General features: G+C 34.4%; 1 protein-coding gene across 1 annotated transcript in view; it reads right to left on the bottom strand.

The window, feature by feature from the left end:
- CCDC39 (coiled-coil domain containing 39) overlaps window positions 1-13,188 on the bottom strand; it is a 52,484-nt gene that overhangs the window by 29,326 nt on the left and 9,970 nt on the right. Inside the window, exons 3-9 of the mRNA XM_043594835.1 lie at window positions 11,949-12,095; window positions 10,442-10,600; window positions 9,599-9,691; window positions 9,374-9,502; window positions 5,339-5,530; window positions 2,497-2,600; window positions 2,027-2,159 (exon numbers count right to left, since the gene is read on the bottom strand). Of these exons, the coding sequence (XP_043450770.1) occupies window positions 2,027-2,159; window positions 2,497-2,600; window positions 5,339-5,530; window positions 9,374-9,502; window positions 9,599-9,691; window positions 10,442-10,600; window positions 11,949-12,095 (957 nt within the window). The remainder of the gene's footprint in view (window positions 1-2,026; window positions 2,160-2,496; window positions 2,601-5,338; window positions 5,531-9,373; window positions 9,503-9,598; window positions 9,692-10,441; window positions 10,601-11,948; window positions 12,096-13,188) is intronic.

The raw sequence follows: 13,188 nt of genomic DNA, 5'->3' as shown, positions 1-13,188 counted from the left end.
GTAAGAGCTGGCCCAACACACTACTGGCACTACCCCTTACTCACACCTTGCCTCCAGTTGGCCTCCCCACACGTGCAGCCTTCTAGGAAACAGAAACCAGTCCCTGATTCCCACTGCTCATTTCTCAAGAGGCAGATTTGTCTTGACCTCAAGCCTTCATGACCATGTGTTCAAGGCTTCAAATAGGTCTCCCATGCCAACATCTGTTGAAAGTTATCATTTTATTTTTTTAAGATTTTATTTTTAAGTAACCTCTACAACCAACATGGGGTGTTACAACCCTGAGAGCAAGAGTGCATGCTCTACTGACTGGGCCAGCCAGGTGCCCTGAAAGTTATCATTTTAAAATGTTGAAATAATTTCCCTCTGTGCTCTTACAGCCAGATAAGCATATTTCCCTTTGGTAACAAATGAACTTCAATATGAAAAAAAAGAAAAATCTGTGATTGGCACATTAAATTTTCACAAAGTAAGAAATACAATCTAATATAATCAATCTTATAAAATTCATTTTTATATAATAGACAATTTTTATTAGTTTTAACTCCTTCCCAAAGATTGCCTGGCATTTTAAAGTCAGTGCTTGGTGGTTAATAACATAGTACATCTCCAAAGAAAGGATTTTTCCAAAGAACTACAAAACTCAAGACTATGAATATAACTCTGCTACAGCACAAGCAGCACACATACACTGCCAATCCTATGTTGTTTTCTAACGTAGCTAATTTCAACAATGTCACTCATTTTTTAAATTTTTTTTAACTTTTATTCAGTTTTGTGAGACAGAGACAGAGCGTGAATGGGGGAGGGGCAGAGAGAAAGGGAGACACAGAATCTGAAGCAGGCTCCAGGCTCCGAGCTGTCAGCTGAGAGCCCGACGTGGGGCTCGAACCCACGAATGGTGAGATCATGACCTGAGCCCAAGTCGGACGTTCAACCGACTGACCCACCCAGGTGCCCCTACCATGTAATTCCTTTTTAATGTCATCATCAAAAAGTCCTATTTCATATGAATTTCAGTCTTTACAGATTTCTAGTAAGTTCTAATATAGTCCCATCTCATGGACAACTGAAAATCATTCTCTTAGGAGAAAAAAAAAATCACATACACACAAAAAACATAATTTTTAAAAATAATGTTGTGTGATTTGGACTCAAATACTGCTCAAGTCCATATTGATGCATGACGTCGTTATTCAGGAATTTAAATATACAACAGCATACTGCAGAAGCTGGATTGTATCTAAATATAAGTGAAACCATACTGGATATGTAGCAAATGGGGGATTTTTGCCATGATCTTCAGCTGCCCCTCAAAGAAGGCAAAAAAGCAGGAAGTAGTGCAAATTGTGTCAGGTCACAGAAGTCACTTTGAAGTTTTCAAAGAGGAAATGGTGAACCAGCCTTTTCCAGTTCCTCAAAATTGGCCTAAATGCTACCAAGATGTCAAAGAGATTCCAATAGAGTTAGTAAAGTAAAGCACTTAAGAGCCCATTTACTAATAAATGGCGCCAGACTGTCAGAGACATTAAATGATAAAGAAATACAGGCAATAAACGTAGACCACTGGGGGGGGGGGGGAATATGATCACAAACAAACAAAACAAAAAAATGACAGCCTACTGTAAAGGTGGAAATCAATTGTAAAACAGGCATTTTTCCAGGTACGTTTACAATATAAGAACATACATATGAATGACAAGCAGAGCCGTGGACACACTAGGCATTGGGAAGGGATGAGATCCAAGGTAGAGGGGCTACCTGTAACCTTCAAAAGAAGACATCAATATTAAATGCTTAACATGAAGCTAAAGGAGAATTAGAAGCTTTAAGAGAAGGTCAGAAACCTCTTTAGAAAGCCACACATAAAAAGAGGTCTAACAACTCAAAATTCTGATTACAAATTACAAATGGGATCACAACAGAAAGCAGAGCCTCTTAAAAGACCTCCTATCCCATAATCGCAAGAGTCATTCACTATTGCTAAATGTATTGTGACTCTTTAAAAACTGAAAGTAAACCTTACCTTTATACTTTTTTCCTCCTCCCTTAGCATATCTTCCAAATTGGTAGCTTTCTCTTCTACAGACATAGTTTTCTCAGTTATCTGCTTTAATTTTTTCTTTACAATCTGATTATGATTTTTAATTTTGTGTAACCTGGAGAGAGTTTATGAAGAAAAAATAGAAAACATGTCTAAAAATTAATACAAACAAACAAGGAATAGTTTATCTTCATATAACTTGAAGGTTTCTTTTGCCATAAACCTTTTTATTACCTTTATGTAAACCCTATATATTTATAAAATATATATTTAATAAGCCACAAAAATATTATTCCTAAGCCTTTATGATGAAAAACCCAGGAAAATTTATTTTCACGTTTACTAATTTAGTAGCTATAATTTTTCAGTTATTTAACAAAAACTTAAATATTTAATAATTTTTCTAGAAGTAGTCAAAAACTATAAACATATTTAAATATCTTTTTTCTTACCTTGCTGTTTCTTCATGAATGTCCTTTTTTACTTTGGAAATATTTTTCCGCAGAGCTTCTAAATCACTAGAACTTCTATTCACAGTGGCTTTTAAAGAATCCAGCTATTTATTAGTTAACAGACAGAAATTATATATATTTATTTTACATCTTATAAGGTAATTTCTTTTTTGAGAAGTTCTGTTCTGAACATATTAATTTTTAACCTACATCATACCCATAAACACAATAACGATGTTTCTGTAATACATATTAACAGTTTTTCTTTTTGATCTGATATTACATTTTCAATGACTTATTGTATGATACTGGCAAATTACAGAGTCCCACATAGATGTGTGACAGGTACAAAGAGCAAAAGCTTCACAGTATTGGATTTGGCAATGATTAATTGTATATGACAGGCAACAAAAGATAGACAAATTGGATTTCATCAAAATTAAAAGCTTCTGTGCACCAAAAGACAGTATCAACAGAGTTAAAATGCAGTCCGCAGAGTGGAGAAAATACTTGCAAAATCATATACCTGCTAAGGGATTAATATCTAGAATATACAGAAAATTTCTAAAACTCATCAACAACAACAAAAATAAACTGACTCAAAAATGAGCAAAGGATTTTAATAGACATTTCTCCAAAAAAGATATACTAATGGCCAATAAGCTCATGAAAAGATGTTCAACATCATCTATCACTAAGGAAATGCACATCAAATACAATGAAATCCCACCTCACACTCTTCCATGAGGATGACTGTCGCCAAAAAAAGAAAATAGCAAGTGGTGGTGAGAATATGGAGAAATTAGAACCTTCGTGCACTGTTAGTGGGAATGTAAAATGGTACAGCCACTATGGAAAACACTATGGTGGTCCCTTAAAAAATCAGAAACATAATTACCATAATTGCCATCCAGAAATTCTGAGATAATTGTACACCCATGTTCATAGCAGCATTATCCATAATAGCTAAAACATGGCAGCAACCCAAGTGTCCACTGACAGATAAACGGGTAAGCCAAATGTGGTCCACACATACAATGGAATAGGAGTCAGCCTTAAAAAGTAAGAAAACCTTGACATATGCTACAATATAGATGAACCTTGTGGACACCATGCTAAGTAAAATAAATGAAATAAGCCATCACAAAAAGATAAATACTGTCTGATTCATGTGAAGTTAACTTAGAGTAGTCTCCTAGAGACAGAAAGCAAAATGGTAGTTGCTAGGAGCTGGGAAGAGGGGGGAATGGGGAGTTACTGTTTAATAAGTACAGGGTTTCAGTTTTACAAGAAGAAAAGAATTATGGAGATGGATGATGGTGATGGTTGCATAACATTAGGAATGTATTTAACACTACTGAACTGCATGCTGGGAAATGATTAAGATGGTAAACTGTAGGGGCGCCAGGGTGGCTCAGTCAGTTAAGCACCTGACTTCAGCTCAGGTCATGATCTCACAGCTTATACTGACAGCTCAGAGCCTGGAGACTGCTTTGGATTCTGTGTCTCCCCCCCACCAAATAAATATTTTTTAAAAAGATGGTAAACTGTATGTTATGTGTACTTTAACAAAATTTTAAAACTTGGAGAGAAAAAAATGAATGAAGTACTAATGCATGCTATATAACATGGATGAACCTTGAAAACATTATTTCAGTAAAAGAGTCCAGACATAAAGTGCTCTGTATGATATGGTTTCATTTATATGAAATGTCCAAAATAGGCAAATCCATGGAGACAGAAAGTAGATTAGCAGTTGCCAGGGCTGGGTAGGTGGAGGGAAGCAGAGTGATTGCTAGTGGGCAAAAGGTTTCTTTTTGAAAGAAAAAGACAGTCTAAAATTAGATAGTGGTAATGGTTGCACATCCTATGAAATATTAAAAACCACTAAATTACATGCTTCAAAAGGGTAAGTTATTATATATGAATTGCATCTCAATTAAACAAATTATGAACAAATGAATGAATGAATCCCTGCATTCTTTTCTGCAATTTAAAAATTTTTAAGAATGAACTATTAGCAATGACATTTAATTTAGGCAAGAAATTTGCTTATTTTACTATTTTAGGATCTTAAGTAATTATTCTTTTTTTGGACAATAAAACATCTTTCCTTCTTTATCAGAAATAAAAAGTATAACAACTTATAGAATGAAATGCTCTACAATATTCCAGTTTCCTGACTAAACAGCAGTAACTTCAGCTAATGTGACTTCAAGACACAAATTTCATAAAAATTCCTTTGTTGCTAACACTCCCTATGGAACAATCTAGTTGGGCATGTGTGCCTGCGAAAGAAGAAATGAACAAAGCAGGAAAAGTTTTGTTCTCTGTTCAAGGTATTTTACCCCTACACTGTCTCACTACCAGACTGAAATATTATCCCTTCTCAAGGTGAGAAACTGAACTTAAGCAAATAGCTCCACCTACTCTGAGTTAAAACCACCATACATATGTAGCACTGGACATGTTATATGTCCACTTCAGGTCATCACTACAATATTCACCTTCACATCTGCCCCTTTGGAAGTTATAATTATGGTTTCCAGTCTAGACCCCTCAGGAGCATTTTGCCTCAAGTCACCTACAAAACACCACGTGTGACAGGCAAGGTGTGTGCTATACAGCTCCAGGGGGACCCCTTCATCCCACATGTGATATGACTGGCACTCCTGTTGCCTTCACCAAACAGGGCGCCATGGAATACCCAAAAAGTTCCACAACGTGAAGGGACATAAGACAGAGAACTAGAAGTCAGTTCCTTAATCGAAGGAGAGCCTTTATGCTTATTTTTATAGTAATTTGTCATAAACACACAAACCAGTCTTATTAGTTAACATACCTCATCCTTCAGCTGATTTCTATTAGTTTCATGACGCTGATACTCCATTCTACATTTTAAAACTTTCCGATCAGCAACAGAAATTCTTTTCTCATACTCTGTGTTATTTCCAATCTCACTTTCCAAAAACTTGATCTTTTCTTTAACCAAATTTTCTTTTTCTCTTATTTCCTGCTTTATCCTTGCTAATGCCTAAGATTAAAAATATGTTAAATATATGTTTAATATGATGAACAAAACAAACAAAAAGGAAATGAGTTATTATTTTTCTATTAAACCAAATTCAGTATTTTATCAAAAATTCTTAGGACAATATTTTCTTTAAAGAGTCTATTTTTAGAGGCCCCGGGGAGGCTCAGCTGGTTAAGCATCTGACTTCACCTCAGGTCATGGTCTCCCAGTTCATGGGTCTAGGCCCCACATTAGTCTCTGTGCTGACAGCTCAGAGCCTGGAGCCCACTTCAGATGCTATGTCCCCTCTCTCTCTGCCCCCCCCCCCCGCCTGCCACTTGCACTCTGTCTCTCTCTCAAAAATAAATAAAACATTTAAAAATGTACAAAAAAAGGTCTATTTTTATATGAATAAAAACAAAATATTAATAGGCTATACATCAGTATCTATAAGCTCATATTTTTAAGGATTTCTTTCTCTTTAATCTGGTACTTGGCTAAAGAGATGAGAAAAATATCAATCTTTTATCAACAAAAGGTGACATCTAAAAAAACATAACACTGTTGAATATTTCTACATAGAAAGTTGGATTCCAATGGTTTTTCCACATATTTCACAGGACTAGTTTGTTTTTGTTTTTTTTTTCATCTTTTGAGAATAACATTTTAGTTATTGGTTTCAATAAGAATACTTTCACTCAAGACCTTTGGTCTTAGGAATACAAAATAAACAGAATATACAAAGTAGTAACTGAGATGTGAACAAAGCACCATGGGAACAAAGAGATGATGAAGTCTACCTGAGAAGAATTATCAAAAGGCATTACCTAAGAGGCTTCTTTAAGTCAGACCTAAAAAAATAAATGGATATGCATAAATGCTCTAATGTGGTTAAGGTGTAGGGTGGGAAGGCAGGCATAGAATGGGCATATATTAAGAAGGGGCAGGTACAGATGAAAGGAATGAGGCTGGAAAGGTAGAGGTTAGGACCCAACTGTGAAAAAATTCAATTTTCCAATTGCCATGTTAAAAAGCTTCAATTTTTGGGGCGCCTGGGTGGCGCAGTCGGTTAAGCGTCCGACTTCAGCCAGGTCACGATCTCGCGGTCCGTGAGTTCGAGCCCCGCATCAGGCTCTGGGCTGATGGCTCAGAGCCTGGAGCCTGTTTCCGATTCTGTGTCTCCCTCTCTCTCTGCCCCTCCCCCGTTCATGCTCTGTCTCTCTCTGTCCCAAAAATAAATAAACGTTGAAAAAAAAAAATTTTTTTTAAAAAAAAAAGCTTCAATTTTTAAAAAAATTTTGTGTTTTTTTTCGAGTGAGAGAGCCCAAGTGGGGGAGGAGTCAGGGGCGGTGGTGGAGAGAGAGAGAGAGAGAGAGAGAGAGAGAGAGAAAGTCTTAAGCAGGTTCCATGCTCACCACGGAGCCTAATGCAGGGCTCAATCCCACAATCCTAGGATCATGACCTGAAATGAAGTCAAGAATTGGATGCTGGACCAACTGAGCCACCCAGGCATCCCCCAAGAGGTTCAATTTTTAAGCAATGTGAAACAAAGAAGATTTTAGAGCTGAGGAATAAAAAGGCCATCTATGGTTTTTACAAGTACAGCAATATATTGAATGAATTGGAGGGAGAAGGAAAATTTACTCTAAAATGTATTTCTTTCAAGTTTTCCCAAATGGGGTCCCACCAAACAACTAATCACAGAAAATCAGGTTGGGGGAGGGTATGTGAAATCATATAATTTCAGAGGGTATCTGAAATCAATAAATTTTAGAAATGCGGCAGGTAATATTGTACATATTAGCATATTAAGTGGATATATATCTGAAATGTACTACATTTTTTAAAAATCTTTAATTTATTTACTCTAGTATTCCTATATGTTTTCTATAACAATTAACATTATATAATGTAGCGTTCTATAGATCTGCTGTGTTTATTCAACCAAAGACGGGTCAAAACTTCCTAAGTTCATATATGTCAAATGACCATTCGAGAATTTTCTGCCTTATATTGATTTTTCTACCATTTAATCAGATATTCTAACACCTACTTCAACATTCACATTTTTTAACAGTGTTATCTACTCACAGTTAAGTTTATGTAGGTGATGCTGATAAGTACAGTAATGTCCCAAAATTTCTACACTGGAATAAAAGCATAATAGAAAAATATTTTTCCTTTTCTAAATGATGTAAAAGTTTATTTTAAGAAGCCAATTTCAGGGGAGTCTGGGTGGCTCAGTTAAGCATCCAACTCTTCATTTCATCTCAGGTAGCGATCTCATGGTTCGTGAGATGGAGTCCCATGTCAGCCTCCACACTGACAGCCCAGAGCCTGCTTAGGATTCTCTCTCTCCCTCGCTCTCTGACACTCCCCTACTCTCAAGCACGTTTTCTCCCTCCCTTTCTCTCTCAAAATAAATAAGTAAACTTAAAAAAAAAAAACCAATTTCAGGTTCATAGGTTCATATACTCAGACTCCTGCCAAGAAGACACTAAGAAGGCAGGAACTGTTTTGGAGGAAGAGGAACAAGAGATTAAATCCTCTAGCGGTATGAACTGGCTTTCACTGGCTCACCAGAACTGACTGACACATCTCTTTTCAACTCTGTTGAGCAGAGTCATGTTGGTATGGAAGTAGTTTCACCACAGAAATCAGAAATGCTACAAATGGGGAGCCAGTTGTTAAACACTCAGAAGCAAACCCCTACCTATGGAGCCACTTCTTAGCATCCTCCCTATTCTCTTACAATACAGACAACCAGGAGATGTCAATAAGGAACCAATATGAATATGACCAGAGACCAGCTGTATATTTTGCCAAATCAGCAGGCTGAGTCAATTTAGCTGTGGGGTTGTAAGAGAATGCAGTTCTATTGCACATAGATCTGCAGTCTTAGATCTATCACATTTGATTTACAAAGAGGAAGCAGTCAGGACTTGATGCTTAAAACCAAGATCAGTATTAAGAATTAAGTGGAACTCATAGTCCAAACTGGTTCTCCCTTGTCCCTCCAAAGAAGGCATAGGCCACTTTGTTGATAATGTTGGTCACTTACAGACATTTAAAATAAAATATTTACATTTAAGTCACATATAACAAGTAAACCTCATACAGATATGAGAATTCCAAACTTCCAGTGACCTGAGCTGCTTGCCAAATGCCTTTCCATGTAGTAGATTTAGAATGGAAGTTAAAACATCTTCTCATCTGCTTTCTTTCCTCCTCAATTCCTTCTCCTTCCCAACTTTCCCTAATCTTCCCATTTTTACTCACCCCTATTTTCTTCCTTAATGATTTTCAAAAAAACTTCTAAATTAACCTCTGAAAATAGCAAAAGATAACACTAGGTCTATGTTTAATCAGTGTGGTATTCCTTCCCTTCCATGCTTCTAACCTATTATGGGTGCCTCAGTTTCAAAAGTGAAAGCTTTATCACAGTTTAGGTTTCTTTCCTGGCTCTCCCTTTTTGTTTCTTGACTATCCATGAAGCTCATTTCCCTACACCAGTAATTACTACCAAATAGCACATACGTTAAATTCAAAACACTGTGGATAACCATGTGTAAGTCAGAGCATTGGCTTTACTGCACCAACATTATCTATTGACTTTCTCTTGTTCCACATTTCAGAGATGGCAGGATCCAGTCTTCAGCATCATTATACCATAAGTAAATAATCTTCATAAAATCACATATCTAAATGGAAAGAGTTAAGCTTGGAAAACATTTACCAAAACTATTAAACCCTGCTACAAAAGTGACTTTCAAATAGCAATGTGAGTTACATTTGAAATGAATGGGTTAAATACAAAAGAGAATAATACAGTTGAACATTGCAAGGACCAAACAACTACCTTACCAAGGCACAGTTATCAATGTCTCGATCTCTCTTCTGCATCTGTTCTATTGTGTTCTCCCACTGTTTAATGAGTTCTTGTCTTTCATTATGAATTTTACGAAAATCTTGTGCTGCTTTATCCAATTCTAACTGTCAAATACAGAGCAAATAACATTTTTGTGAATTTAAGTGCTTTTGCATACATCCCTTTGACAATTAAGAAATAAAAATACTCACTAAACTAACCTGTGCACTTAGAGTCTCTGTAAGTTCGTTGTCAAGTACCTTTCTTTTCTGATGACATTCCAAAGTCAGTCTTTCTAATTGCAACGTCAGTGCCTATGATGTAGTTACATGTAAAAATATTCAAAATTGTTGTTTTATTCACTTAAAAGCTATTAGCATGTCTTACATTAAGTATTATTATATTGTATATACACATTTATTTGCCATCTAAAACATCTACGAAATAATTCATACATTTCCTTTTAATTCCAAAGGGTTGCAATGAAAACTAAATTGTTTCTAAAAAGACTTTTAATACTTTTTAGTTAGAAAAAACATTAACAATTTGTCATTTAAAATAATGCATTTTGTATCATATCTATTAGAAAATAGCATGTTTCATAATACAAAAGTATTAACAGATTTAATTACAAGTAGATTTTAAGTAATGGTTATAATAATATATTAAGTAATCAATAGCACTATAGTCTCAAATCAGCAAACACTATGTTAAATTCAAACCATTATTTAGATAAAAGTAGTTAAAATATACAACATTTTAGTAAAAAACTTTCTTCTCTGAAATACTTTTGAGAATTCTTCTCAATCAGAATTGAGTCTGTGGATTCCTAAATGGTCAGAGGGTTTCAGAGGATCTATAAAACTCTCAGTAAAATTTTGTAACTATTTGAGTACAGTCATTTTTCTAAAGAGAGGATCCTTGGCTTATTAGATTGTCAAAGGAGTCTCTGACTAAAAAAGTTTAAGAACTACTGCTTTAAAATTATAAATCTAATTTCGGTAAAAAGGATCACATACTACAGATTCAGAAAAAACCTAACATTACAATTTATAATTTCTCACCCTAATTTTATTATCATCTTGTTGTGCGTACTTCTGAAGAATGAGGGCATCACTATCTTTATGAGCTGATTCTTCTAACCAGGCTTCCAAGGCTTGCTGGTCCCAGTTCATCTGACATTTCAAACTATCCAATTTTTGAGTAGTTTTAAATATGTTAGTCTAATTTCCAAAGAAAAGGGTTAGGGAGAGATTACAAAATATTATTTACTATACAAACTAAAATAAAACATTACATACTATAGAACATATTAAAAAGGAAAGAAGAAATCCTGTTCTTACCACCACATGTGTGTGTGTGTGTGTAACATACCATATTTAATCATGTAACCATCACATTTATATTTAATTATTTAGTTATAAAATAGAAGGGAGAAGATTATAAAAGATGAGAATCATAGTTGAGCCATAGGTTGTTTAAAAAGGCTTTAGGGAAACTCCCCCAGAGCAATTTCTAGTATTAGTCACTCCACCAAATCTGAATAAAAATAATGTACTTGATATGCTAACTCAAGCCTGAGACAAGTCCCCTACAGCTCCAATCAGATTGCTGCCACTAAGAGGTCGTATAGAAATTTTAGAAGTACTTCTAATTGAAATAAATATAGTTGTTAAGGAGATAAAAATATTTCTGTAAATGTATTCATTTAACAAATCTAGATCCACAAAAGAAAACAAATCAATATGTAAACAAGTACAAATTAATATAGTAAAATATGTATGCATACATATACATATATATATATATATGCATATGTAAAGAGAAGAATCAAATTTGGAAAGAACGTCCAAATCAGGTAACTAAAAATGAAGGAAAAGAGAAAAAGAGTTTACAGTAGCTTAACAAGTACAAATTAATATAGTAAAATATGTATGCATACATATATATGTGTGTTCCTATATATATATATGTATATATATATATATATATATATATGCATATGTAAAGAGAAGAATCAAATTTGGAAAGAACGTCCAAATCAGGTAACTAAAAATGAAGGAAAAGAGAAAAAGAGTTTACAGTAGCTTAATATTAGAGTCATAGGCTGATAAATTAATATGAAAGGTAAAAATTTTGAATTAAAAATGAAAATATTAAAAGTAATTTTTAATGTGGCCCTTAAAAATATATGAATAAATTATGCCTAGTATCATATGATACTTATGAATAAATGATGCTTAGTATTGCATAGTAGATAGCCAGTATGGTACTCTGCACATGGTATATAGCTCAATGACTATTTGGCAAATGAATAGTAGGAAAATAAGTGCAACATTCTATCATTGTTTCATTCAAATGACAACTCCACAAGCCTCTCATTGTCCAAAAAACAATGTTTTTTGTAAATGTCAGGAAACTAATGAATGCCCTTCCCATACAGAAAAGAAAGAAAAGAAAAGAAAAGAAAAGAAAAGAAAAGAAAAGAAAAGAAAAGAAAAAATCAGTGTTTGTTAGTGAGGGAAAAAAGAACTAATAGCACAAAATTTTAAGTAACATTTCAACACATACTTCCTTATCACTTTTCTTCTCCTGTATTGAAGCCATTTCATTTTGTAGTCGTTGGATTTCATCCTTCACTCGTCCCAGTTCTCTCTCAGCAATGATCTTAAAATGCTCTTCACTTTCAATCTCATGCTCTCTTGCTTTACAAAGAGACTACAGAATAATTTACAAGATAGAAAGACTTTTTAATTTTTAACATTATACAATATTTATAATAACCCATTAGCCCAAAAAAAGTTCCCACAAAATACTTAGATTAAGTACTAGTAATTCCACTTCTCTGAAACCTAAACCATGTTAGACTTTACAATTCAGTGTAGTTGGTGTTGCTTACTAGTTGTAAGAAAGTCAGTTCATGGAATGACCTAGAAGAAAATACTGTTGTCAGCCATTTTTAGATTTTATGTTGGTCTAGAAAAACTGCAGAAAATCAAAGTTTATATGGTAAGAGTTAAAAAGATATAACTCATGACTTACCTAAAAAATAAATAAAATTTATTTAAAAATACTTTAGGAAATGGGTTGTTTCTATAAACTGACTACATAAGCTGATTGCAGAGATAATTTATAAATGACTATGTAAACACCGATGGTTATAAGTATTTCATAGAATATATTAGTAAACAACCATGCCTTTGTGTTAAGCTTTACTCAATAAAATTGTATTTATTGACTACTGAGTTTGTAGTGCTTCTAAGTTATCACCATCAGTATTATTTTTACATTATTAGAGCTGTTAATGCTATAGGAAGTTTATTGTCTTCTATAACTATTATCTGATTTAACTGAGGTTTGACTATAATGCACCCACAGAGAATTTGACTTTCTTTTTTTTTTTTTAATTTTTAAACATTTATTTATTTTTGAGAGACAGAGAGAAACAGAGTGTGAGCAGGGGAGGAGCAGAGAGAAAGGGAGACACAGAGTCTGAAGCAGGCTCCAGGCTCTGAGCTGACAGGCTGACAGCAGAAAGCCTGGTGTGGGGCTTGAACCCGTGAACCACAAGATCATAACCTGAGCCAAAGTCAGACCCTTAACCGACTGAGCCACCCAGGCACCCCTAGAATCTCTGACTTTCAAATCCCCAACTCAGTGGTTTAATAACTTAAAGAATGATGTTGTCCAGTTTATTAATTAATCATATCAGGATTCAAAACTCTCAAGTATTGCTTCTAAAAGTTCATCAATTTGCTGCTTCCTAATAAAATCTGTAAACCACAAAATGGTTACTTATCAATATTAATTA

The sequence above is a fragment of the Prionailurus bengalensis genome, chromosome C2 (assembly GCF_016509475.1).
Source record: "Prionailurus bengalensis isolate Pbe53 chromosome C2, Fcat_Pben_1.1_paternal_pri, whole genome shotgun sequence".
NCBI lineage: Eukaryota > Metazoa > Chordata > Mammalia > Carnivora > Felidae > Prionailurus > Prionailurus bengalensis.
The sequence above is the reverse complement of the archived record's forward strand: the minus strand, read 5'-3'. Positions and strand labels throughout refer to the sequence as shown.